At 36.4% G+C, this 25,954-nt stretch overlaps 1 protein-coding gene across 10 annotated transcripts in view; it reads right to left on the bottom strand.

Moving 5' to 3' along the window:
* LOC140638547 (phospholipid-transporting ATPase ABCA3-like) overlaps nucleotides 1-25,954 on the bottom strand; it is a 195,415-nt gene that overhangs the window by 39,026 nt on the left and 130,435 nt on the right. For 9 of the 10 annotated variants that reach the window (XR_012035576.1, XR_012035575.1, XM_072836115.1 and 6 more), the window contains 9 exons: nucleotides 25,103-25,274; nucleotides 24,058-24,352; nucleotides 16,855-17,101; nucleotides 16,509-16,713; nucleotides 15,123-15,342; nucleotides 11,033-11,197; nucleotides 8,914-9,101; nucleotides 1,162-1,287; nucleotides 768-962 (listed from right to left, as the gene is read on the bottom strand). Coding sequence is in view for 8 of the 10 variants with exons in the window: in XM_072836115.1 (XP_072692216.1) it covers nucleotides 768-962; nucleotides 1,162-1,287; nucleotides 8,914-9,101; nucleotides 11,033-11,197; nucleotides 15,123-15,342; nucleotides 16,509-16,713; nucleotides 16,855-17,101; nucleotides 24,058-24,352; nucleotides 25,103-25,274 (1,813 nt within the window). In the remaining 2 variants the exon portion in view is untranslated. The remainder of the gene's footprint in view (nucleotides 1-767; nucleotides 963-1,161; nucleotides 1,288-8,913; nucleotides 9,102-11,032; nucleotides 11,198-15,122; nucleotides 15,343-16,508; nucleotides 16,714-16,854; nucleotides 17,102-24,057; nucleotides 24,353-25,102; nucleotides 25,275-25,954) is intronic. The other variant, XM_072836120.1, reaches the window with a different exon arrangement.

Below are 25,954 nucleotides of genomic sequence, written 5' to 3'. Positions count from 1 at the left end.
ATTCTCCTCCTATCTCACTGGTTCTGCCCAATTTTTCTTCAGTTATTCTCTATCATAGAAATGTTGATAATCCTCAGGATTCAGCCCCCATCTCCCTTGTCATTATTATCCATACTCCCAATAGATTATCCATCCAGTTCAAATTTCACTTGTGCTTTGATGAATCGCAAATTTATATCTCTGTATCAGTTCATAGATTCCAATGGCATGTTGGCTGTTCTCCCATTTGAATGTGTCACAGATATCTTACACTTGACATATCCTCTTCCAAACAGACTCATCTCTTGTGTTTAGTTATTGGTAAGTAACTTTCACCTATTCATTGACTCATGATAAAAACACAGGCAATATCTTAAGATCGTTTATTTTCCTTAGAAGTTACATCCAAAAGGAGTCCAAATGCTGTCAATTTGACTTTCTTAGTATCTTTCACAACTACTTTTTCTAATAATTGTTTCATACCAAATTCTTATGTCATAGCGGGTTAAGTGAAATAGCCACTCTTTTTGTTTCTAGTTTGTCCCATTAAAGATAATCATACTTTATTTCAGCCAGAAAGAATATTTGCCTTTTCTCAAACTCAATTATGTTATCATGACTATTCCTGTGTCTGGATTCTGTTACTTTTGAGGAAAGAATATATAATATTATATATTATATAATATATAATAATATATATATTCCAGCTTCCCTTTTAGGTCCCCCATCCACTTGCCCAGTTTCCTCCTTCTTTAGGGTACCAACTCAGTAATTAGGAGCAGAAATACCTTTCTGATATTTTTGGTGATGTTAAAGCCATCAATCAACACAGCTCCAGATGTTGTGGTCTCCTCTCCAGTCAGTATTTTGAATGTGGTGGTTTTCCCAGCTCCATTTAATCCAAGTAATCCAAAGCACTCGGATTTCTGGACTACAAGGGAGATATTTCTTATAGCCTTTACAACTGGACACTTATAATAAATCTGAGAAAATAAGACAAAAGACCCCACAATGTACTGGAGCACTGGTTATGGGCCTACCACAATCATAACCTCAAACCCCTGTAGTGCTCTTCCCCTCTCACTTTCTATTTTACCAGATATATCCAGATCCCAAAGAACTCCAATAGATTAGGAGTACTACTAATAAATTCTTGTGATGTTGATTACTGAATGACTTTACCTTTGTAAGTTCTTTCAGAACCAGTGGGGTATTCTTTAACTTGGGAGGCAGTGACAGGGCTCTGTTTTCTTCATTTTTTATATCTTCATCCTCATAGTCGTTGATTACTTGACAGGACACTGTAGACTATATTAAGACAAAAGTCACAGATATGAATTCACTTTAGGTATCTAGTTTAAACCGAGTGACTGTTTCAAAGCTGACCTGAGGAAGAAATATCAAAGACATCAGAAAATGTTTAATTTCCAAGAGCCTTCCCACCAATTTCCTAAACTCTCATGTGTAAGTTTATTCTTGACTTGCTTAGATTTGGAAATTAGAGACATGAGCATGTTTTTATACAGCTATGAGTAAGCACTATGTTCTTGCCAATAACATGGGCACTTCATGGAAAACAAAAGCCACACTTGTACTTGTTGTCTAGTGTGATTTGTTCCAAATAAAATATGTTGAAGACACCATTAGATCCACGTTAAAAAAAAAGAATTAATTTTTTCTCTTTTGAAGGAAATACCCTCTATAGGTGAAGTCAGAGCTTGAAGAATAAATTAGGATTTATTGAAAGATTGAAAGTAGGGTGGGGATGGAAGAAAGCTGCCATCAGCAGTGGGAGCTTGGTGAGAGATAAGTAGGATTGAAACAACAAGACATGTTTTGTGAATAGTAATTTGTACTGTTTGAGCACAACTTTTTAACTGTCTAGTTTTGTATCAAGCACTCATTTAACAGTACTTCATTTCTGAGGAATGGAGCAGGAGAATGTAGTTAGCTCAGTAAACATGCTAGTCAGAAGAGTGAGAAGAGAGCTGCTTTAAGATTTTTTTTTCTTTTCCATTCTAAAAATTGGATGCATAGCAGCTGTAAGAGTGAACAACTTTGTCCTGCTTTCAATATTAGTGGGAAAACATTCACTCTTTTGTCATTATGTTCACTGTAGACTGTATAAGTAGAGGCCATTTATTAGGTTGAAATGTTTCCTTTCTTTCCTTAGCAGTCTTTTAAAAAATCACAAATGGATGTTGAATGCTTTTTTTTTTTTTTTGCAACAATTGGTGTTAAGGTGTGGTTTTTCTTCTTGAGATTATTAACATTGTGAGTAACAAATTTTCAAATATTAAACTAGCTTTATATTTATGGAATAAGCTCCACTTGTTCATGGTGTATTATTCCTTCCATATATTCTTGGGTTCAGTTTATGAATATTTTGTTGAGAACTTGTGTGTCTGTGTTCATGAGGGATATTGGTTTCTTGTAATTTCTCCATTTTGGTATAGGATGATGGTTTCACAAAATGAATTGGAAAATGTTCCCATTTCTACTTTCTGGGAGAAGTAATGCAGAATTGATGCTATTTCTTCTTTAAAATTTGGTAGAATTCATAAGTGAAATTATAGGCTTAGCATTTTCTTTTTTGGAGGCTTTATATATGCACATGTCTTTAATTGAAATAAAACTAGTTTCTTTATTCTTGAGTGAGTTTTGATAGTTTGTGTCTTTCTACAAATTGTTCTGTTTCATAGAAGGTGACAAATTTATGAGATAGACTGGATTTCAATTTCTGTGGTATCCATAGTGGTAGCTCTTCCTGTCCTCATACTGGTAGTATGTTTCTATTTCATGATTACTCTGGCTATCGGCTTATCAATTACAATCATTTTTTAAATTAGTTTTTGGTTGCATTCATTAATTTATCTCAATTGCTTTTCTGTTTGCAGTTTTATTTCTTTTATTTTTATTTACTTTTGCCTGCTCTGAGTCTCTTTTGCTCTTTTTATCCTAATTTATTGAGGTGGAAGTTTCAGTCATTAACCTGGGACCTTCTTTTTTCTTCTAAAGTTTCAGAGGTGGAATTTAGTCATACGTCAGTTGCATATAATGCCCAGTACTCATTCCAAGTGCCCACCTTAATGCCCATCACCCAATTATTCTACCCCCCTCACTTCCCCTCCAGTAATCCTCAGTTTATTTCATAGAGTTTAGTGACTCTTATGGTTTGCCTTCCTCTCAGAATGGCTAAAATTAAAGACTCAAGAAACAACAGATATTGGCAAGGATGCAGAGAAAGGGGAACCATCTTACACTGTTGGTGGGAATGCAAACTGGTACAGCCAGTCTGGAAGACAGTATGGAGATTCTTCAGAAAGTTAAAAATAGAGCTACCTTATGACCTAGCAATTGAACTACTAGGTACTTATCCAAAGGATACAAACATGTATTGGTTTGTATCGGTATATGTATTGAAGTGGTACTTGCACCTCAATGCTTATACCAGCAATGTCCACAATAGCTAAAATATGGAAGGAGCCCAGATGCCCACTGACAGATGAATGGATAAAGAAGATGTGATATATATATATCACATCTTATATATATATATGAATATTATTCAGCCATCAAAAAGAATGAAATCTTGCCATTCGCAATGATGTGAATGGAATAGAGGTTATTATGCTAAGTGAAGCAAGTCAAAGAAAGACAAAAATAAAAAAAATAAAAAAAGAAAGACAAAAATACCGTATGATTTCACTTGTATGTGGAATTTAAGAAACAAAATGGATGAACATAGGGAAAGGGAAGGAAAAATAAAATGGGACTTTTTTTCAATAATAATGTAAACCATTTAATACTATAAATTTCCCATAAAACACTGCTTTAGGCACATCCCACAAATTTGGTATGTTTTGGTTTCATTTTCATTCAGTTCAAAATATTTCTTAATTTCCTCTTTGATGGAGGATTCCAGAGATGTATGTTGTTTAATTTCCCAATGCTTATAGATGTTCTCCTGTTATATTTTTATTATTCATTTGTAGCTTAATTTCAAGATAATCAGAAAACACTCTGCATTATTTCTTTAAAAATTGTGAATGGTATTTTGGGTGAAGTTTCCATGTGAAATACTCTTATTAGGGGGAGTGTTCTATAAATATCATCTAGATCTAGTTGGTAGTGTCTTATAGTTCTTCACTGACTTTGTCTTTGTTTTCTACTGATTAGTGAGGGACTATTTGACTATTGACTATTTGACTATTCACCAAAAGCTGTGAATAGGCACATGTTGTTTTGCAGAGGAGATTTCCATATTTTCTTCACCTGAGAAGGGAGTGTGACTTCTTAACAGAGAGAAGTATGCCACTTCTGTAGACTCTTTGTGTTCAGGGGAATCTGGAAATTTAAGATTTTTGGGTCATTAACTCAGATGTTCCTATTCTATGTGTCAGGGTTCCATTCTTTTCTAATAAGAGCTGTGATCTTGGCATAGCAGATCTGCCTTGGTTGGATTTGACCTTCCTGGAGCTCATCAAATCTGAAAATTAGACCTTGAGCCTAAGTACTCACTTTTCTTTGCTTTTCCACTGAAGGAAAATAGAGCTCTCTTACTAATAACTCTCTGCCTTTTATAGAGTAAGGAGTTTAGCAACAGTCTCACAATTCCATTGTTCTAATGGTTGCTATTTTCCCCCATATTTCTTGATTCCTTGTTATATCTATCAATTAGTGCATTCTCTTCCTGACATATCATCCCAATTCAGCACTGGTGAAAATTTTAACAACTGGAACATTACTTTGTGTCAGAGGAAATCTGTGTTTCCTTTTCCATCAGTAACATGGCCCTCATTGACAGTGGGGAATCATCTAGTCCTAAAACTCTATCTTATTATATTCTTACTTATTAGAACTCTCCTGGTACTAATCTGCAGGTAGAGTTCCCTTGGGGCCAAAACCTGTGTAAAGGAGAGGAAGGAATCAGGAATAGGTAAAGAGAGGAGTCAGGCCAAAGGACATCCTCAGTTGACCCCCTGGGAGGAAGCCTGAAGTTGTTTGAGAGGCATTGAGATGACCAAACATTTTACTTTTGTATCTGTAAGTGATTGGATGCAGGCCATCTGGGAAGAAGTGTCACCTTGGAAGACAAGAATTTTTGTAGATGAAGCAATCTATAAAGATAATTACAATTGAAAATTATCTGAAGATAGTGCTCCCAAAAGCTGGGGGCATCAACTTCTTCCCTGAAGGGGGATCTGGGCTAAGAACCATATGATCATTTCACCAGATGCAGAAAAAGCATTTGACAAAGTATAACATTCATTCATGATAAAAGTAGGGTTATAGAGAACATACGTCAACATAATAAAGGCCATCTATGGAGAAAACCCACAGCTAATATCATCATCTATGTGGTAAAACTGAGAGCTTTTCCTCTATGGTCAGAAACAAGACAGGATGTCAACTCTCATCACTGTTTTATTTTTTTTTTTTAAGATTTTATTTATTTATTCATGAGAGACACACAGAGAGAGGCAGAGACAGGCAGAAGGAGAAGCAGGCTCCCTGTGGGTAGCCCGATGCGGGACTTAATCCTGGGACCCCAGGATCACACTCTGAGTCAAAGGCAGATGCTCAACCACTGAGCCACCCAGGCATTTTAAAATGGCTTTTAGAAAAGATTTTATTTATTTATCTGAGAGAGAGCGAGAGAGCAGGAACAGGGGGAGGGGCAGAGGGAGAGGGAAAAGCAGACTCACCACTGAGCAGAGAGCCTGATATGGGGCTTGATTCAAGGACCCTGGGATCATGATCTGAGCCAAAGACAGATGCTTAACTGACTCAGCCACCCAGGCACCCCTAATCACTGTTATTTAACATGGTACTGGCAGTCCTAGCCATGGCAATCAGACAACAAAAAGAAATAAAAGGCATCCAAATTGGCGAGAAAGAAGCCAAACTTTCTCTATTTGCAGACAACATAATCCTCAATGTAGAATGTGGAAAGACACCACACACACACACACACACACACACACACACACACGAATGTAGAATTGATAGATGAATTCAGTAAAGTTGCAGGATATAAAAATCAACATACAGAAATCTGTTATATTGCTACATACCAATAATGAAGCAGTATAAAAAGAAATTAAAGAATCAATCTCATTTAGAATTGCCCAAAAAACAATAAGATACTTAGAAATAAACCTAAGAAAGAAGTAAAAGATCTGTACTCTAAAAACCATAAAACACTGATGAAAGAAATTGAAAATGACATAAAGAAATGGAAAGACATTCCATGCTCATGGAGTGGAAGAACAAATATTCTTTATAAAAAGTCTATATTACCCAAAGCAATCTACACATTAAATGCAATCCCTATCTAAATACCAACAGCATTTTTTTTTTGCAGAGCTAGGACAAATAATCCTAAAATTTAAATGGAACCACAAAAGACCCTGAATAGCCAAAGCAGCCTTGAGAAAGCAAAGCATGAGAGCCTGGGTAGCTCAGTTGGTTAAATGTCTGCCTTTGGCTCAGGTCATGATCCCAGGGTGCTGGGATTGAGCACTTGCATTGGGCTTCCTAGTCAGCTGGGAGCCTGCTTCCCCCTCTCCTCTCCTCTTGTGCTCTCTGTTGCTATCTCTGTCTATCTCAAATAAACAAATAAAATCTTTTTTAAAAAAAGCAAAAACAAAGCAAAGCGAAGCTGGAAACTTCAAGTTACATTACAAAGCTGAAGTGATCAAAACAGTATGGTGCTAGCACAAAAATAGATACTAGATCAATGAAACAGAATAGAAAACTCAAAAATGAACCCACAACTATATGGTCAATTAATCTTTAAAAAAGCAGGAAAGAATATCCAATGGGAAAAAGACAGTCTCTTCAACAAATAGTGTTCAGAAAACTGGGCAGCAACATGCAAAAGAATGAAACTGGACCACTTTCTTACACCATTCACAAAAATAAATTTGAAATGGATTAAAGACCTAAAGGTGAGATAGGAAATCATAAAAATCCTAGGGGAGAATACAGGCAGTAACCTCTTTGACATAGCAACTTCCTTCTAGATGTTTCTCCTGAGGAAAGGAAACAAAAGCAGAAATAAGTTATTGGGACTTCATCAAAATAAAAAGCTTCTGCACAGTGAAGGAAACAATCAACAAAACTAAAAGAAAACCTATGGAGTGAGAGAAGATATTTGAAAATTATATCTATATCTATATGTCTATGTATCTATATCTATCTATATCTATGTATGTATGTATCTATCTATTTATCTATCATCTATCTATCTATCTATCATCTATCTACTATCTATAGAGAGAGAGAGGGAGAGAAAGTAGTGCAAGCCCAATGCAGTGCTTGATCCCATGACCTGAGATCATGGGATCATGATCCCCAAACTAAGAGTCAAACATTCAAGAAACTGAGCCACACAGGTGCCCCTGGAGAGATAATCTTAAGGAGTCTGCATGCTTAGCATGGAGCCTTACACTGGGCTCAATCTCAGACCTGAAATCATGACCTGAGCTGAAATCAAGAGTTGGATGCTTACTTGACTGAGTCACCCAGGTGTCCCACAAATGACATATCTGATGAAGGATTAGCATCCAAAATAAATAAAGAACTTATAAAAGTCAATATTCAAAAAATGAATGATCCAGTTAAAAAATGGACAGAAGACATGAATAAACATTTTCCCAAAGAGAATATCCATATGGCCCACAGACACATGTAAAGATACTCAACATCACTGATTATCAGGGAAACACAAATCAAAACTACAATGAAATGTCATTTGACACTGTCAGAATGGCTTGAATCAGAAACACAAGAAATAACAGGTGTTGGTGAGGAAGTGGAGAAAGGGGAACCCTCTAGCACTGTTGGTGGGAATGCATACTGTGCAGTCACTCTGGAAAATAGGACCTTTTAATTCTCATAGATAATTGTGATTTTTTTCTCATCCTAATTAAAATTCCAAGTGGTGGAAGAGACCATATGGTCTCAAGATATCTTTCCTTGTAAAATAGTAAGGATATGCAGACTCAGAGAAATTTATGGCCAAGATCTAGAGCCATCCCAGAATAGCACCCAGGGACAGAATTCAGATGAATGAAATTACAGAGAGACAGATATAGTGGTTCCTGCATCAAGAGGTTCAAGTATAGACTGGAAGGAATTCAGTAATTGAATGGATGGACCATTAAAATAATTTTTTAAATAAATTTTTATTTATTTATGATAGTTACACACAGAGAGAGAAAGAGAGGCAGAGACCCAGGCAGAGGGAGAAGCAGGATCCATGCACCGGGAGCCCGACGTGGGACTCGATCCCGGGTCTCCAGGATCACGCCCTGGGCCAAAGGCAGGCGCCAAACCACTGCACCACCCAGGGATCCCTAAAATAATTTTTAAAATCCTAAGCAAAACCCTGAGCTTATGTGAAATCATGAGAGCTATATAAAGAAGTAATGAACAATCTGACTGGTAGAAGCCATGAAGCCCTACAATATTACATAGTTTTTTGTTTTCTATAAAATAAATAAAGATTTATTTATTGATTTAAGGGGGAGAGAGAGGGAGAATCTCAAGCTTACTCCCTGCTAACTGCAGAGCCCAACATGGGGGCTCAATCCAACCCTGAGATCATGACCTGAGCTGAAATCAAGAGCCAGACACTTAACCAGCTGAGCAACCTAGGCACTCTACTACATAGTTTTTAAAAAGTCAATTCCATATTTACAGCTAAATACAACTCAGACTGTATGTGCAAAAAGCAGTGCTTTCTATCATAGTCAATCCAGTTAAAATGAGAGACTTATGATTCAAATTAGTTCCAGTTAGATCTTGACATAATTGTGTGATATTTTATTTATCAAGTAATAGAGGTAGGAATATGTATGTTCATACATTTTGGCCTAATAGTGAGCTTTCTTTGAGTTGTATCTAAAGTCTATGTTAGTCACTTACCTTCTTGCCTTTTGTGAATATGTTGTGGACATTAGATATAATTTTATGAAAGACAAAGTTTTCCAGGCTCCAGGATGTAGTCTCCAGACACAAAAGCAAAAGTAGATAAAATAAGCCCAAGATAGCCAATGCAATCAAAAATTTTGCAATCCCATGTTTTCCAAAATTATAGACACTGTTCTTGATAACTGAGAATGATAAAAGAGAGATAGCCTTACTTTAAAAACTGATGCAAAGTCTAAGATGACACCAAATTTAAGAAATATAGGATCAAATGAATTTTAAATTCGATTTAAAGAAGTATAGAATATGGAAAATAATTATTTTAATATTTTATTCATTTCTGTTATCTTTCTGGATATCTATAGTTTTTATAATAGTTTTTCTGCCAGTGATTTTTTTCCTCTAGTTTTTACCAGTTTGGATGGGAGATAACATTACAACATACTCAATGAATTTTAAAGGATGAGCCTCCATAAATACAATGCTTAGTAATGAAGAAAACAAATAAATTAAAGGTATTTGTGGCATACCTAACGATTATTGTAGGCCATGTCAAATAATTAAAGTCCTTTAAAGTGAGAAAAACTTTTATTCTATAAATAGGTAAAAGTTTTAAGTAGGAAAAGAATATAATGGCAATAATCATAAGGAAGAAAACAACAAACAGTTGAAATGGACAGTGGCTTATAGTTTTTGGGTTTACTACAGAGAAAATTAACTAATACCAACAGCTAAATTCTAGATATGCAAATAACAGACATCTCTGAGATGTGAGATACATCACCGTTTTTCCTCAGAATTGTATTTTCTGATGTGCCAATATGCAAAAATGCAATGTTTTATTGTAACAAAATACACATAAAACTGACCTTTTTAAACTGTACAATTCAGTGGCAATACATTCACAATGTTCTGCAAACTTACCACTACCTAGATACATAACATTTTCATTACCCCAAAAGAAAACCCAGTATCTATGAACCAGTCATTTTAATCCCCCTTCCTCTAGCCACTGGTAACCACTAATCTACTGTCTCTATGAATTTGCCTACTTTGGACATTTTATATAAATGGAATACAGAAGCAGAAGAAAGAGAAATTAAGAAATCAATCTCATTTATAATTGCACAAAAAGAAAATAAAATAATAAAATACCTAGGAATAAACCTAACCAAAGAGGTGAAAGACTTGTACTCTGAAAACTATAAAACACTGATGAAAGAAATTGAAGAAGACACAAAGAAATGGAAATACATTCCGTACTCATGAGTTAGAAGAACAAATATTGTTTAAATGTCCATACTACCCATAGCAAAAACACATTAATGCAGTCCCTATCAAAATACCACCAGCATTTTCACAGAAGTAGAACAAATAATCCTAAATTTGTATGAAACCACAAAAGATCCCAAATACCCAAAGCAATCTTGAGATTGCAAAAAATATAATCCATTTGCTATTTCCAGATTAAGAGGTATATTTCAACCTGTACTGATTTAGGGAAATATGACTTAATTTTCTTTCTGTGGCAACATATAAATTATTTGGTTCCAGAATGAATTACACACACACACACACATTCAGAGTAAATATGCTTGTTATTTCTCAATTTAAAAAATCAATTTGAAATATGAAATATGGAAGATTTAATAGAATGCCTTTAATTTTTTCCAATTTTGATCTGGCTGTGAATTTACCTTTCTTTACCTGTGTTACACTTAAAGCTTAGTGGCCCAGGGAACTAACTTAATATTCAGTTCAAATAAGGACTTCAGTTTCCTCATTTATAAAACTGAGATAATAATAGCTAACTTTTAGGGTGCTGTGAAGGCTTAAAATTATATACATAAAGTTTTTTCACATAGTATGATATACCAAGATCTGGTGGTGGTGACTTCATGAAATTTATCTTAGATTTTATTATTATGCTTCCCTCCCCGCTCCCCCACCTCCCAGTCTGTGAAAATAACTTTGGTACAGAAACATATTCAAAACAGCAAGCCTGACTATCTTCATTGGAGGAAGAATGGGTTTATCTTTCAGAATATAATGTTAAATGTGAACACCTGAAAGGAATAGGTTGTTTTTAAGGACCTAAGGAGCCTGAGATACTCACATGTCTTACTGCAGTTCACATATATCTTTGGAAATTGTCTGGTACACAGCTTTTTCATCTCATAATCATTAAAGAATTTGCTGATACTCATTGCAAAGTTGTAGCTAGGAAGCATCACTAATACACTATCTATGAGGGTTCTGATGTAGTGAGGAAAATCAAGGTCTATGATGAAAAAGATGATAGATTAGCTTTAATTATCAGAAAATAATGAACTTCCTATAACAACAGACTTCCCCAAGACGACTAAACATTCATCTGGTAAACCAGAGAATTATCGATCTAACAGATTATCCTTGAGAAAATATAGTTATTAAGTCACTAAACTCATTCCTCAATAGCTCATGGCATGGATTTGTCAATTACAGAGTTCAAGAGGAGACTTTTCCAAACAGTGCTTCCCCAGGATCTGATTCCTTCCCTTTGTATGTGTGGGTCTGCTATTAAACCCCCCACATCTTGGCTCTAGGTCTTTCTACTCTTCTCTGTTCCCCATATGGGCTACAAAACGGAAAATTATTGGATTCTGAATTTCACTTTATTGTTGGCCTCTGCATTCTTTTTTATTTTTAAAGATTTTATTTATTTGATACAGAGAGAGACTGAGAGCATAAGCAGAAAGAGTGGCAGGCAGAGGGAGAGGGAGAAGCAGGTAGGGAGCAGGGAGCGCCATGAGGGGCTCAATCTCAGGACCCTGGAATCATGACCTGAGCTGAAGGCAGACACTTACCCAACTGAGCCACTCAGGTGCCCCAGCCTCTGCATTCTGAAATTTCTTGCTAGATCAATGAGGTATTTGAAAAGTTTAAGCAACTTTTAATCGCCAATATTTATAGAAGCATAATCAACAATGGCCAAATTATGGAAAGAGCTCAAATGTCCATCGGCTGATGAAAGGATAAAGATGTGAGATACACACACACACACACACACACACACATATACACAATGGAATATTATCCACCATAAAAAAGAACGAAATCTTGACATTTGCAACAACATGGATGGAGCTACAGTGTATTATGCTAAGTGAAATAAGTCAGAGAAAGACAAATACCATATGATTTTACTCGTGTGAAATTTAAAAAATGAAAGAGATGAACATATGGGGAGAAAATATGAACATAGAGTGAGAAAAGAGGCAACCCATAAACAGACTCTTAACTATAGAGAACAAACTGAGGGTTGCTGGAAGGGAGGTGGGGGAGATGGGCTAAATGGGTGATGAGTATTAAGGAGGGCACTTGTTGTGATGAGCACTGTATGTATGTGAGCGCTGATGTAAGTGATAAATCACTAAATTCTACACCTGAAATAAACAAATAGAAATGCTTGCAAAAAAACCCCCAACAATTTAAAATCCAATGTATATTATTGTTTTACATGGAAGGTCAATTCACAATTTTCATTCCTTCATCCCTCTGAACATGGAAATCTACACTGAATTTCTCATTGCCAAATCCAATAGCCTCTGTGTCACATTTCTTCTATTTGTCCCTTCAAATTAACACTCCACCTTTCTCCATTACATTTTCTGTCCTGGGAAGATTATCTGTATAAATGTAATCAGGGATTTCTTTGCTCTCTGACTTCTGGTTGATTAAGACCCATGGGAAATTCTGTCTAGGGAAGAGGGATGTTTTACTAATATGGCCACTTTGTGAAAATTTACCAAGCTGTGCATTTATGGTCTCTGCACTTTATGCAAGTTATACTTCAATGAAAGGTAAAAATAAATACTCTTGAAGAGCTCTGTGTTGATTGTCTTCTGTAGGGTGAAGATGCTGCTAAGGTATATTGCAATGGAATTTGGCTCCTTGGTATCAGTGGGAACAATGGGATCCTAGAATGGAGGAGCCAGGTGGCAGAACTTACCTATTAGAAACAAGGTAGGAAACAACAATCAAGAAGGACAGAATGGTAATCAGAGTTATTTTTTTCAACTACAGGAATGGAATTGATTTTCTAAACTCAGTATCTCTTGCAGACAAATTTTATTTTACTTTAAAAATATTTTATTTTTATTATTAGAGAGAGAGAGAGAGAGAAAGCACGAGTATCAGCATGAGTAGAGAGAGGGGCAGAGGGACAAGCAGACTCTCCGCTGAGCTGGGGGCCTGACTTGGGGGTCTATCCCAGGACCCTGGGATCATGACCTGAGTGGAAGGCAAGACATTTAACTGATTGAGCCACCCAGGAGCCCCAACAAATTTTATCTTAATCCAAGAACTAAACCAACAGGTTCATGAAACCACACTCCAAGAGAAGAGTCTTCATAATTAGATACTGGAATTCAGAAAACTCGTAGTATCTGGGTTTTAGATAAAAGCAAAATCAAGGTTGCTGCTTCAGTGTGCCCCTAGTGGCAGGAAATACGGATTCTTCTAGTTTAAGACCATACACTATGGTCAGACAATAAAGTCTCAGAAATGAATATAATAGTGAAGATTAACATTACTACTTAACTATTATTTTCTGTTAGGAGAATCTGAGGAAGTTATAGTCTGGCTGCTTATAGGGAAAAGGATTCACTGAGAGAGAAGGGACAGAGAGCCTGCTCTGAGAAATGACCTTCAGTTCCACCTGGGGTCAGGGAAAATAAATGGACGTTAGTGCAAGAGTCCAATGGTTTAAGTTACTAGGAGAGGAAAATTTTAGGAAAGAAATACATGCAAGACTGAATGGGTAACATGATCAATTAATAGGGAGACCATGGTAGAATCTGTAGGTAGTATAAAAGTGATTGATAATAGTATCATTATTGCAGGGAATGAGCATGAATGCATAACTCCGACTTCACTTTTAGCCTATTATTCAGGGGCTCAAACCTTTCCCCCATGGCATAATACTACTTTTTGCAGAGGTGGGCAAAAGGATAAAAAAGTTATTTCTAGTTCACACACTAAATTTCATTTTGTGGTAGGCCAAGGCATAAAGTTAGGGAATGAGTCTGGAAGCCTCTTTTGGTGGGATTCTGCAACTTGAGGCAGGTTGAATACAATTCAAAATTCATGTTTACAAGAAGTTAAAAAGGAATGTTCTAAAAACAAACAAATAGGGGCACGTGGGTGGCTCAGTGGGTAAGCCTCTGCTTTTGGCTTAGGTCGCGATCGAGTCCCGAGTTCCGCATCAGGGCTCCCCGCAGGGAGCCTGCTTCACCCTCTGCCTATGTCTCTGCCTCTCTCTTTGCGTCTCTCATGAATAAATAAAATCTTCTTAAAAAGTATTAAAAAAAACAAATCTTATCTGCGATAATCAATCACCAGGAGAGTCTGCCTCTCTTTAAATTTCATAATCAGGGATCCCTGGGTGGCGCAGCGGTTTAGCTCCTGCCTTTGGCCCAGGGCGCGATCCTGGAGACCCAGGATCGAATCCCACGTCTGGCTCCCGGTTTATAGAGCCTGCTTCTCCCTCTGCCTATGTCTCTGCCTCTCTCTCTCTCTGTGTGACCATCATAAATTAAAAAAAAAAAAAAAAAACTTAAAAAAAATAAATTTCATAATCAGAGAAGAAAGATGGGATCCTGCTAAAACCAGGCCTGAAAGGAATAAACCGGTTTAATGATGATTACATTTATTGCATATTGTATTTCCTTCTGAAGAAAATTCTAATTAGGAAGTTCAAGATTATGTGCTTCATCAAATTAGGGAAGAGTCATACAGAAGACTTTCCACTCTCCAGTCTTCCCATCTTGCTCCAAAGTGCTAAAGATGGGTAAAAACTGAAGAGCCATGTCTTGAGGTGGAGATGGGGGATCTTTCAAAGGAAATCAATGATTGCATACTTATAATCTCTTATTCTTCTAACTCTTTCATGAGGCTAGAGTGATACTGAGTCCAGAACCTTTGAAGGGCTTAAATTCTTTCTCTTTCTTCCTTTCTCTTCCCCATTTCCTCTCTTCCTCCTTCTCTTATTCAAACTCTTTCTCACATACTCATTTGATAAATATTTGCTGATTTTCAAAAAGCACAGGTTTTCAGATTATTATAAAGTAAATGCTTAGCAATTAATATTTTTATCCTCAAGCTCTTTCATCCTTATTTATCTAACATATTTCCTAGAGAAAGGGCAAATTGTGTGAAGTTCTTACCATAGTGCTGTCTTATGATGTAAATGCTGATACTGAAAATAGTTGAAAAGTAGTTAAAGAGGGTGAGCTTGATGTAGGCAGCAGTACTACTAGAAAACAGGAAGCTTCCAAGATACATGAGAGGTACAGCAGACCAACCATATAGCATAAGGATCATCATTGTATCCAGAAAGTTGTAATTTGCAACAAATGCATCCATTCTGCAGTATGTGAACACTCCCTGAGACACAGAGTGCAGAGGTTAAGTGCAGGGTGAAGGACATTGAGCAATAAGAAGTCAAGCCAGAAAATTTATAAAATAGCAAGCCCTGCCTTCATTAAAGCACAGAACTATTCATTACTTCAATCACTTTACCCATTAAAAATAAAGGCCTTAGTTTATCAACCTGAAGTAAACTACTTCTTCCCCAGTACCTCTTGTACAGAAAGGAACTTTATCTGTTTTGTTTTTTAAGATTTTCTTCATTTATTTGAGAGAGAGAGAGAGGGCGCACACAAGTGAGTGTGTGTGGGGTGTGGAGAGGCAGAGAGAGAGGGAGAAGTGGGCTCCCCACTGAGCAGGGAGTCCAAGGTGAGGCTCTATTCCAGGACCTAGGGAACATGACCTGAGTTGAAGGCAGATGCTTAACTGAGCTATGCAGGCACCCCAGAACTTTATCTCTTTTATCCATGTGCTTACCCCTAGAAACTATATAGCTTTACCTCTCCTTCTCCCTCAAATATGCATCTAAAACAAAAGAAGTTGCAAAGTTCACTAATGAGCAAAATAATTACATTAAAAGATGTTATACCATCCTTGCTTGCTCTTTATACCACATCCTCAATGTCTAAAATTGGGTGTCCAAGTAAAAACTACATCTGTTTTGCTGACCCAGCGAGCTTGGATTTGCGGTATGAAAGTGGTGGAATGGGAGTGGGGTGGTGGTGCTGCTGGTGAATAGTAACAGGAAGTTTCATTTAAGCCACAATTATAAACTGTGTGATGCTGTCCAATTTCCAACCAGAGGATTCAGCATTGGGAATTAGTGCACAATTGCTTATCTATATGAGTAGAAGGGACATAGTGAGGAATAAAAATAAGGGACAAGTGACAAGTAATAGCCCTCATTTCTTTAGAGTAGTTTTTGGACCATGCATAATGCTGAGCAATCACATGGGAAGACAATTCAAGAAATACTTTTCAAAGAAATATGTTCTCCCCAACTGAAAAAATATGAGGGAGAACATTTCTATAATGAGGTTTCCACAATATATTCTCTGGCATAATAAACCAAAGTAGTTCCAAATTTCTTTACAAGTTTTATTTTGGGACACAAATCGTTGAATAGGAATTTCCTGTGGGTGACATTGTACAATAAACCTTCATGCAACATCAGTAACACTCACCAGGAGTAAGCAGCAGAAAATGGAGAAGTAGATGAGATCCCACAGAAGAGCAGAGAGCCAGTAAGTAAGTACAGAGACCCCACTCACAAATTGGATGTGCTTTCCCCTAGTTGTTCTCTCAGTCACTGTCTGAAGGCAAAAGGTACCAATCAAAACAGCCAGGCTGAAAGCCAAGCATATTACTATTTGCAATCCATTTTTAGGCCTACAGAGGATGAAATAAATGATAAAAGAAATTATGACATATAAGTAGAAAATGATTTTAGTAGCTATTTTCAAGTATATATGGCCAGCTAGCAAGCGAAATATTAAGGCTCAATTCTAGTAAAAGGAAAGTCATACATACATTATGTGAGAGCCATGAAGAGGGAGAGGTTGAGGCTTGTTGGCAACTTTAATGGAAGCATTGGGGCCAGAAAGTGACATAAAAAGAACGTTGTCTAACACTGCCAATGATGTTGCAGCTGAATGGTATGCCTCATTATTGAATAAAACAGTAAGTATTGTTTTGTTTTCCTCAACCTCAATGGAAAGTGCAGTAATGGAGAAGTCACGAAACTCTTTGTTTTCCATTAGATATTTTGTTACTTTACCTAAAATAAAGAAATTTGTCAGTGGGTCAACATGTAATAAATAACCTACTACTTAAGTTGGAGAGGAAAAACAAAAATATTTTTCCTTGTATCTTTTCCCTTTCCAGCCTCCCACAATGGTTATTTCAAATCTTTGTTACTCCTCAAGAATTCCACTCCATCACTAATCCCTACAATAATCTCACATATAGTCTATAACTTGAAAAAAACAGTAAGTTACTAAGAATTTCTTGCTTTACTCTTGCCTAAAACAAGCATGGCTTATTCTTTTTTCAAAGTTATTTTGGTTATTCTAGGTAATTTGCATTTTAATACACATTTTAAAATTGGTTTGCCATTTCTCCAAAGTCTTTTGGTATTTTGATAAGAATTGCATTGAATCTATAGGATCACTTTAGAAAGAACTGCTATCCTAATAATATTCAGTCTGATTTTTTTAAAAAAGTTTCTGTGTATTTATTTGGGAGCGAGAGAAAGAGAATGAGCGGGGGTGGGCGGGCAGAGGGAGAAGTAGGCTCTCGGCTGAGCAGGGAGCCCAACATGGGGCTCAATCCCAGAATCCTGGGATCATGACCTGAGCCAAAGGCAGATGCTTAACCAACTGAGCCACCTAGGCATTCCCTGTCTTCTTTTCACTGCTACTATGAGTCGCAGTAATTTGTGTTTTCCTCCTATAGGATTGTGTTCATTTCACCTAAGTTGGATTTATAAAATTCCAGTTTGGAAAGCTCTGCCTTTTTTTTGGAGTGTTTACTCCATTTATATTTAATGTAATTATTGATTTGCTAGGACTTATATTGTCATTTTGCTATTTATTTTTAAAAAGATTTATTTATTTATTAGAGAGAGAGAGAGAGAGAGAGAGAACACAGAGGCAGAGGGAGAGGGTGAGGCAGACTCCTCACTGAGCAGGGAGCCCAATGCGGGGCTTGGTCCCAGGACCCTGGGATTATGACCTGAGCTGAAGGCAGATGCTCGACTGACTGAGCCACCTATGCACCCTTGCTATTTATTTTCTATGTCTTATCTCCTTTTTTGTTCCAATCTCTACAACTGCCATTTTATGTTAAATGTATTTTGTATTATACCAATGAAATTCCTTTGTTGTTTTACTGTTTTTTTGATTTATTCATTTTTATTTTAATTTATCTTTTCATTTGTTTTTATTTAAATTCAATTTGCCAACATATGGTATAATACCCAGTGCTCATCCCATCAAGTGCCCTCCTCAATGCCCGTCTCCCAGTTATCCCAACCCCCTGCCCACCTCCCCTTCTGCAACCCTTTGTTTGTTTCCCAGAGTTAGGGGTCTCTCCTCTCCCTCTCTAATTTTTCCCACTCAGTTCCCCTCCTTTCCCTTATAATCAATCCCTTTCACTACTTACTGTTTTTTTAAAGTTTATTTTCTCAGTGGTTGCTCTGGGGAATTACAATTTAATTAGTTCAGGTAAACACCAACATACTTCCGATAGTGTACAGAAATTTTGTTCCAACATAGTTCCCTTCCCTCCTCCCCCTTCGTGCTATTATCATAGTAAAAATTACACTTTTGTATATTATAAGTCCATTAACACAGTTTCATAACTATTCTTTTATGCAATTGTCTTTTTAAATTTTTTTTATTTTTATAAATTTATTTTTTATTGGTGTTCAATTTGCCAACATATAGAATAACACCCAGTGCTCATCCTGTCACCTCAGTGCCCATCACCCAGTCACACCCACCACCCCCCCACCTCCCCACCTCCCCTTCAACCACCCCTAGTTCGTTTCCCAGAGTTAGGAGTCTTTCATGTTCTGTCTCCCTTTCTGATATTGTCTTTTTAAATGTGTTAGACAAAAAGAGTTAATATGTCTATACTTCTTTCATATTTACCTATGTAATTATCTTTCCCAATGCTCATATTTCTTTGTATGGATTGAAGTTACTAGTGTCCTTTTATTTCAGTCTGAAGAAGTCTCTTTAGTATTTTTTAATGGTGGATTTTTTTTTTGCCAAATTTGAGAAGTTTTAGCCATTATTTCTTCATTTTCCCCCTTTTATCATTCTCCTCACCTTCTGGTACTCCCATTATTTATATATTGGCATGCTTGCTATTATTCCATGTTTATCAGAATTTGTCCCCCCCCCCCCCATTTTTCTTCTTTCTGTATAATCTCTACAAATCCACCTTCAATATAGCTGACTCATTTTTCTGACAATTCAAATCTGTTGCTGAACTCCTCTGGTGAACTTTTAATTTCAGTCATGCTTTTCTTTTCCTATTTTTTAAAAAAAATTTAAGCACTTTTAGTTATAACTCCAATTAGTTAACATACAGTGTAATATTAGCTTCAAATGTACAATATAGTAACTCAACACTTCCATATGCTACCCAGTACTCATCATGGTAGATGAACTCCTTAATTGCCATCACCTATTTAGTCCATCCCCCATACACCACCCCTATGGTAACCATCAGTTTGTTCTCTATGATTAAGAGTCTGTTTCTTCTTGATTTCTCTTCTATTTTTTCCCCTTTGCTTGTTTGTTTTGTTTCTTAAATTCCAAACATGAGTGAAATCATATGGTATTTTGTCTTTTATTTCTTTTCATTGTCTGACTGCTGTGGCTAGGACTTCCAGTACTTTGTCTTCCCCATGTGAGCTCTGTGCTGTGAGGGTCTTGTTCTCTGCCCTCTCTGCTCTTGCAGCTCCCTCCTTATTGCAGGCAGCCTCCTGCTGCCTTTCTGATCTTCCTAACCCTTCAGCTGCAATTTCTCTATATTTAGTTAGTTGTAGTTTGTTCTGCCAGTCTTTGGATCACTCTCTGGTTTGTTGACTCGGATGTGGACAATAGAGTAACAACTTTGATATCCCCTCCCCATCCCTTGCTTGCTGTTACTGAAAATGTGGATGGAGTCCTCCTACTCCGCCATCTTCCTTCCACCTTTTTTCCCATTCTCAGTTATGCTTTTCAACTACAAAATCTCTGTTTTTAAAAAAAATTAGTTTCTTTATCAATATTCTTTTTGTGGAGACATAGTTACTATACTTTTAATACTTTAAACATATATTTCCTTTAGTATTTTGAAAATATTTGTAATAGCTGATTTAAAGTCTTTGTCTACAAAGATAAACTCAAAATGGATGAAAGATCTAAATGTGAGACAAGATTCCATCAAAATCCTAGAGAAGAACACAGGCAACACCCTTTTTGAACTCAGCCATAGTAACTTCTTGCAAGATACATCCACGAAGGCAAAAGAAACAAAAGCAAAAATGAACTATTGGGACTTCATCAAGGTAAGATGCTTTTGCACAGCAAAGGATACAGTCAACAAAACTAAAAGACAACCTACAGAATGGGAGAAGATATTTGCAAATGACGTATCAGATAAAGGGCTAGTTTCCAAGATCTATAAAGAACTTCTTAAACTCAACACCAAAGAAACAAACAATCCAATCATGAAATGGGCAAAAGACATGAAATCTCACAGAGGAAGACATAGACATGGCCAACATGCACATGAGAAAATGCTCTGCATCACTTGCCATCAGGGAAATACAAATCAAAACCACAATGAGATACCATCTCACACCAGTGAGAATGGGGAAAACTAACAAGGCAGGAAACAACAAATGTTTGAGAGGATGCGGAGAAAAGGGAACCCTCTTACACTGTTGGTGGGAATGTGAACTGGTGCAGCCACTCTGGAAAACTGTGTGGAGGTTCCTCAAAGAGTTAAAAATAGACCTGCCCTATGACCCAGCAATTGCACTGTTGGGGATTTACCCCAAAGATTCAGATGCAATGAAATGCCGGGACACCTGCACCCCGATGTTTCTAGCAGCAATGTCCACAATAGCCAAACTGTGGAAGGAGCCTTGGTGTCCATCGAAAGATGAATGGATAAAGAAGATGTGGTTTATGTATACAATGGAATATTACTCAGCCATTAGAAACGACAAATACCCACCATTTGCTTCAACATGGATGGAACTGGAAGGTATTATGCTGAGTGAAGTAAGTCAATCAGAGAAGGACAAACAGTGTATGTTCTCATTCATTTGGAGAATATAAATAATAGTGAAAGGGAATATAAGGGAAGGGAGAAGAAATGTGTGGAATATCAGAAAGGGAGACAGAACATAAAGACTCCTAACTCTGGGAAATGAACTAGGGGTGGTGGAAGGGGAGGAGGGTGGGGGATGAGGGTGAATGGGTGACAGCCACTGAGGGGGGCACTTGACGGGATGAGCACTGGGTGTTATTCTGTATGTTGGTAAATTGAACACCAATAAAAAATAAATTTATTTTTTAAAAAAATAAAGTCTTTCTCTATTAAGTTCAACATCTGGCCTCCCTCAAGGATATCTACTGGCTTCATCCCTTCCCCCACAATGTTTGGGCCATATGGTTGTTTCTGTATTAGTTTTCTGGGATTTCCATAAGAAAGTACCACAGAATGGGTAGCTTAAATAACAGAAATTTATCTGCCCATAATTCTAGAGGCTAGAAATGCAAGTCAAGCTTGTCAGCAGGGTTTGTTTCTTCTGAAGGCCTTTTCTCTTTGGTTTGCAGATGGCTGTCTTCTCATTGTATCTTCACATGGTCTTTCCTCTGAGTATGAATGTGCCCTAATCTTTTCTTACAAGGATACCAGTCATATTGGATTAGGGGCGACCCTAATGACCTAAATAAGTTTTATACTTAATTACTTCTTTAAAGAAGTTATATCCCACCCAGGGACACCTGGGTTGCTCAGTGGTTAAGCATCTGCCTTCAGCTCACGGTAGATCCTGGGGTGTCAGGATCGAGTCTTGCATCAGGCCCCCTGTTGGGAGCCTGCTTTTCCCCCTGCCTATGTCTCTTACTCTTTCTGTGTCTCTCATAAATAAATAAATAAATAAATAAATAAATAAATAAATAAATAAATACCTTTAAAAAATTATATCCAAATATAGTTGCATTCTGAGGTACTGGGGGTACGACTTCATTAATGAATTTTGAAGGGATACAATTCAGCCCATAATTCCTTTCTCTGTTACTATTATTGTGGAAACTGAACATTTAAGATAAATAGTGTAACAACTTTGATATCTGAACTCACCTCCTCATCCCTTGCTTGCTGTTACTGCCTTTTAATTTTTTTTAACTTGTTGCTGTTCATTTGGTAGTGACTTATATGGATTAATTCCATAGATTCGGTATCTACATGTGCAGCCACTTATTTCTCTGAAAGGCTTAAAAAATTTTGGCTTTCATTTTTAAAACTGGTTCCTAGGATTCACCCCTGGGTCAGCATAATTTAGTAATCGGCTAAAAGATTTAAGTGCCTAGAACCAGTAAATCTTCCATTCTTTGCCAAAGGGATCTGTGTATGAAGGCACACCTTTCAAATTTAAGGAAGTTTACAAGTCAGCCTCAACTTTTACTTCTTGCTTGGCAGGGTCTCAACATTAACTAGAGGTTTCTGACTGGAGTCTTTTTTCCTAGGTCATTTATGGTCATACACACTACTATTCTGAAATTTATTCAGAACTTTTCAAAGTTCACTTTGGTTATCTAGCTCTCCAGGTATTCCTTTAAAATTAATTTTTGCCCCGTTCTTGTTTGGCTCAACTGAAATCACAGCCTTAGCCAACTGTGATGATGATGTTACCAGTAGATTGCTGCTGTATTTATTAATGCCCTGGGGGATAGGTTTTTTTTTTTTTTTTTCTCCAGAAAGCTGAGCCCTGTGCAATAGGAACAATCCCCTGGGAATGGAATTTTTCAGAGACCTGCTATTTTAAATTATTGACAGTGAGCTAGGGATGGGGGTTTTAATATAGCTCTATATAGATCAGTTTTTTTTCAACTAATTTTAAGGCTTTTCATGGCTACCATTTCACTGAGCTGAGGAAGGAAAGTGATAGAAATAGTTCTAAGTTAAAATGCCACGGACTTTACTGTTTTTATAGAGGTTTGGTAGGTTTTTTTTTAAATATTTTATTTATTAATTAATGAGAGAGACACACACAGAGAGAGAGGCAGAAACACAGGCAGAGGGAGAAGCAGGCGCCACGCAGGAAGCCTGACGCGGGACTCGATTCCGGGTCTCCAGGATCAGACCCTGCGCTGAAGGCAGCACTAAACCGCTGAGCCGCCCGGGCTGCCCAGGTTTTTTTTTTTTTTTTTTTTTAAATAGAATCCTTTTAGTTTGTTCTGTACTTTTGGTTAACTTCCAGTGTTCTTAATTGGCTGATTTATTAAATTGTTTTCCAAGTATTTTTGTTGCTTTTGTGAGAGAAGGAGTTCATTCCAGCATACCAAAAAATTCGAATTTTCCATTCACTAGGTTTTGGGGTAATTTGCTACAAAGGAATAGATAATAACCTACATAAAAGGGTTGCTTTTATCATTAAGAAAGATAATGCAGAGATAGTATTTAGTATGGTTTTTTTTTTTTTACCAAAAGTAGGCAATGAACAAATTAAATTATTTATACTACCTTCTAAAAATTAGTTTTGAGGAGCCAATCTATTAAGTCTTCTGCCATCTATTTTTAAAAGATGAACATAGTAGACTGAAGGGCAAACTTCAGATCTTGGAATCAACATTTCGCCTTGAGAGCTTAGAGAAATATTTCTGTATCTTGATCAGAATAAAAATTCTATGCTAATTTCACAGCGATACAGTATTTTGGCTCTTTAACTCATCCTCTGAAAGGTTATGCAATTAGCTAAAAGACAATCTATCTCCAAATGCCTCCATTAATTGTTAACTTTTGTGGCAAGTTGTATTGAAGTATCCTTTCCCCCTCATTACCCTCCCACCCCCCAATTTAACTGCCTCTAAAATACTGGTAATTAGTAGGAAAAGAAAGAAATAGGTGACTAAATAGCATAGTTAAATGCTTTCTTTGTAAATAATATGAATGGGTCTTCATATAGCAGCAGTCTCTTTTTTTTTTTTTCCCTATGGGTCTTACCTGGCACTTCCCAAAGTTCTTGATTCTTACGTTTTAGAAAAATCTTAATATTATTTATGAGATTCAAAGCCAAATCAGAATTCCCTGAAATTGAGTAAGGCACAATTGTTCGACCATATTGACTCAAGTCCAGTTCTCTGGTGGGTAGGTCATAATGGAACTGTACAGTTAATAAGAGATACGTAGTGAATACCAAAATTACTGATATCTGTAGCAACATCAACTTCCAATTGCGCCAAGTGAATAGTGCTCTCTTTATAAACATGGAATGAAATTGCTGACAGTAAAGTGGAAACTAAAAAGAGGAGAGAAACATAGGAGAAGCATTATGATGGGTGGTGACCCAAGTAGGAAATTAATAGTGAAATCCATTAATATAAATGCTCCAAATTTTTATCACACAGATATACACATATATACAAATATATCCTTAAGCCCAAGAAAATAAGATGGCATAAAATTTTATTTGTGCAAGGTATTAAAGGAAAGGATTAATATGTAGTTTCTGATCTAACTACATTGAAAATCTTATCAAGACTATTTTATTCATCAATATACTTAGAGTCCTTCTGATCAGAAAAACAAAATTATATTAATTTATTTTATTTAATATTAAACCATAGTCTATTTGTCAATTTTAGAGGGAAATATCCCCATAAAATTTGTATATAACTATTATGCTTTGCTAAGTTTTGATATACAAACTTTGGTTCATCGTGAGAAAATGCCCCTAACCTGGTCAGTGAATATCTTCTGATTATAACAGTCATAACTTTGGGTCTTGTCTTGGAACTGAACAAAGGAGAAATTTATAAGAAAATAAATGAGAACTTTTCAAAGTGATTCTGGGAATTAACAATAGTGAAATTAGCAGCTATGACCTTTATCCAGAACCCATTTCTCCTGCTTCAGGAGATTAATGGGGTTGTAACACACATTTGTTCATATCTGTCTGGATCTTCTATGTCTAAACTCCAAACACCTTTAAGTTCAAATATTAAACAAAATGTACATATTATACCCAAACCAAACATACTTTGCTCACCCCAGTATTAAATTTAATGTTAGCCATTTCATTCAATCTAGAATAAACAGATGTCTCATGATATCTGGGCATATTCATATTCCACTTCATATCTTGTCCCATTTTTTGGTCCTTCAAGAAAGGGAAGTGGGTAGCCTGAATATCCATTTGGGAATCTGCCAGGTTATTGACCCTACAAACACACATAAACAACAAAAAGCACAAAACATTTCATTTTGAGTATAGCCTCAATCTGTTTTATTTAGGGAAAGTCACACAAAGTTCCAGATTTGGAAGAATCCTTGATCTTTCTCATTGGTTATAAGGTATACTGTATAGAGGCAGCATGATAACAGTGGGTCTCAGTAAAACAGAGGGCTGCTGAAAATCCATAGGAAAGTTTATATCACTCTGAGACAATATGAGAAAAGCAATTACAATACACTGTATGTTTCATAAACTGAACTTATTTAAAACTTACCTCTAAATCAAAGATAATGACTATCCATTGGGGGCTAAAATGTTCTTTGTTTTGTGAAATGATGGGGAAATTTATAGAGTTTTGTTTAGTTTTGTTTTGTTCAGATATACTGCCTCTTTCTAAAACTGGCTCCATGTGTGTGGATACTTGAAAGAGATGAAGAGATATATATGAGTAATTATAATTTAAGGAGAAAAATTGTAAGAAGAAAAATGGAAGAAACAATGTATCACAGTATATTGAGAGGAAAGATTAATTATTGGTCAAAGTGGTAAAACCCATAGTAGAAAATATATGATTTAAAAGGTGTATTTTTTCTAAATCACAGGATTATCAAAATATTTTCAATACTCTTCCCGTTAGCATTTGTATGAAAAAGAACATTAATAAAT

This window comes from Canis lupus, chromosome 8, assembly GCF_048164855.1.
Source record: "Canis lupus baileyi chromosome 8, mCanLup2.hap1, whole genome shotgun sequence".
Lineage (NCBI taxonomy): Eukaryota > Metazoa > Chordata > Mammalia > Carnivora > Canidae > Canis > Canis lupus.
This window is presented reverse-complemented; position numbering and strand designations above follow the sequence as displayed.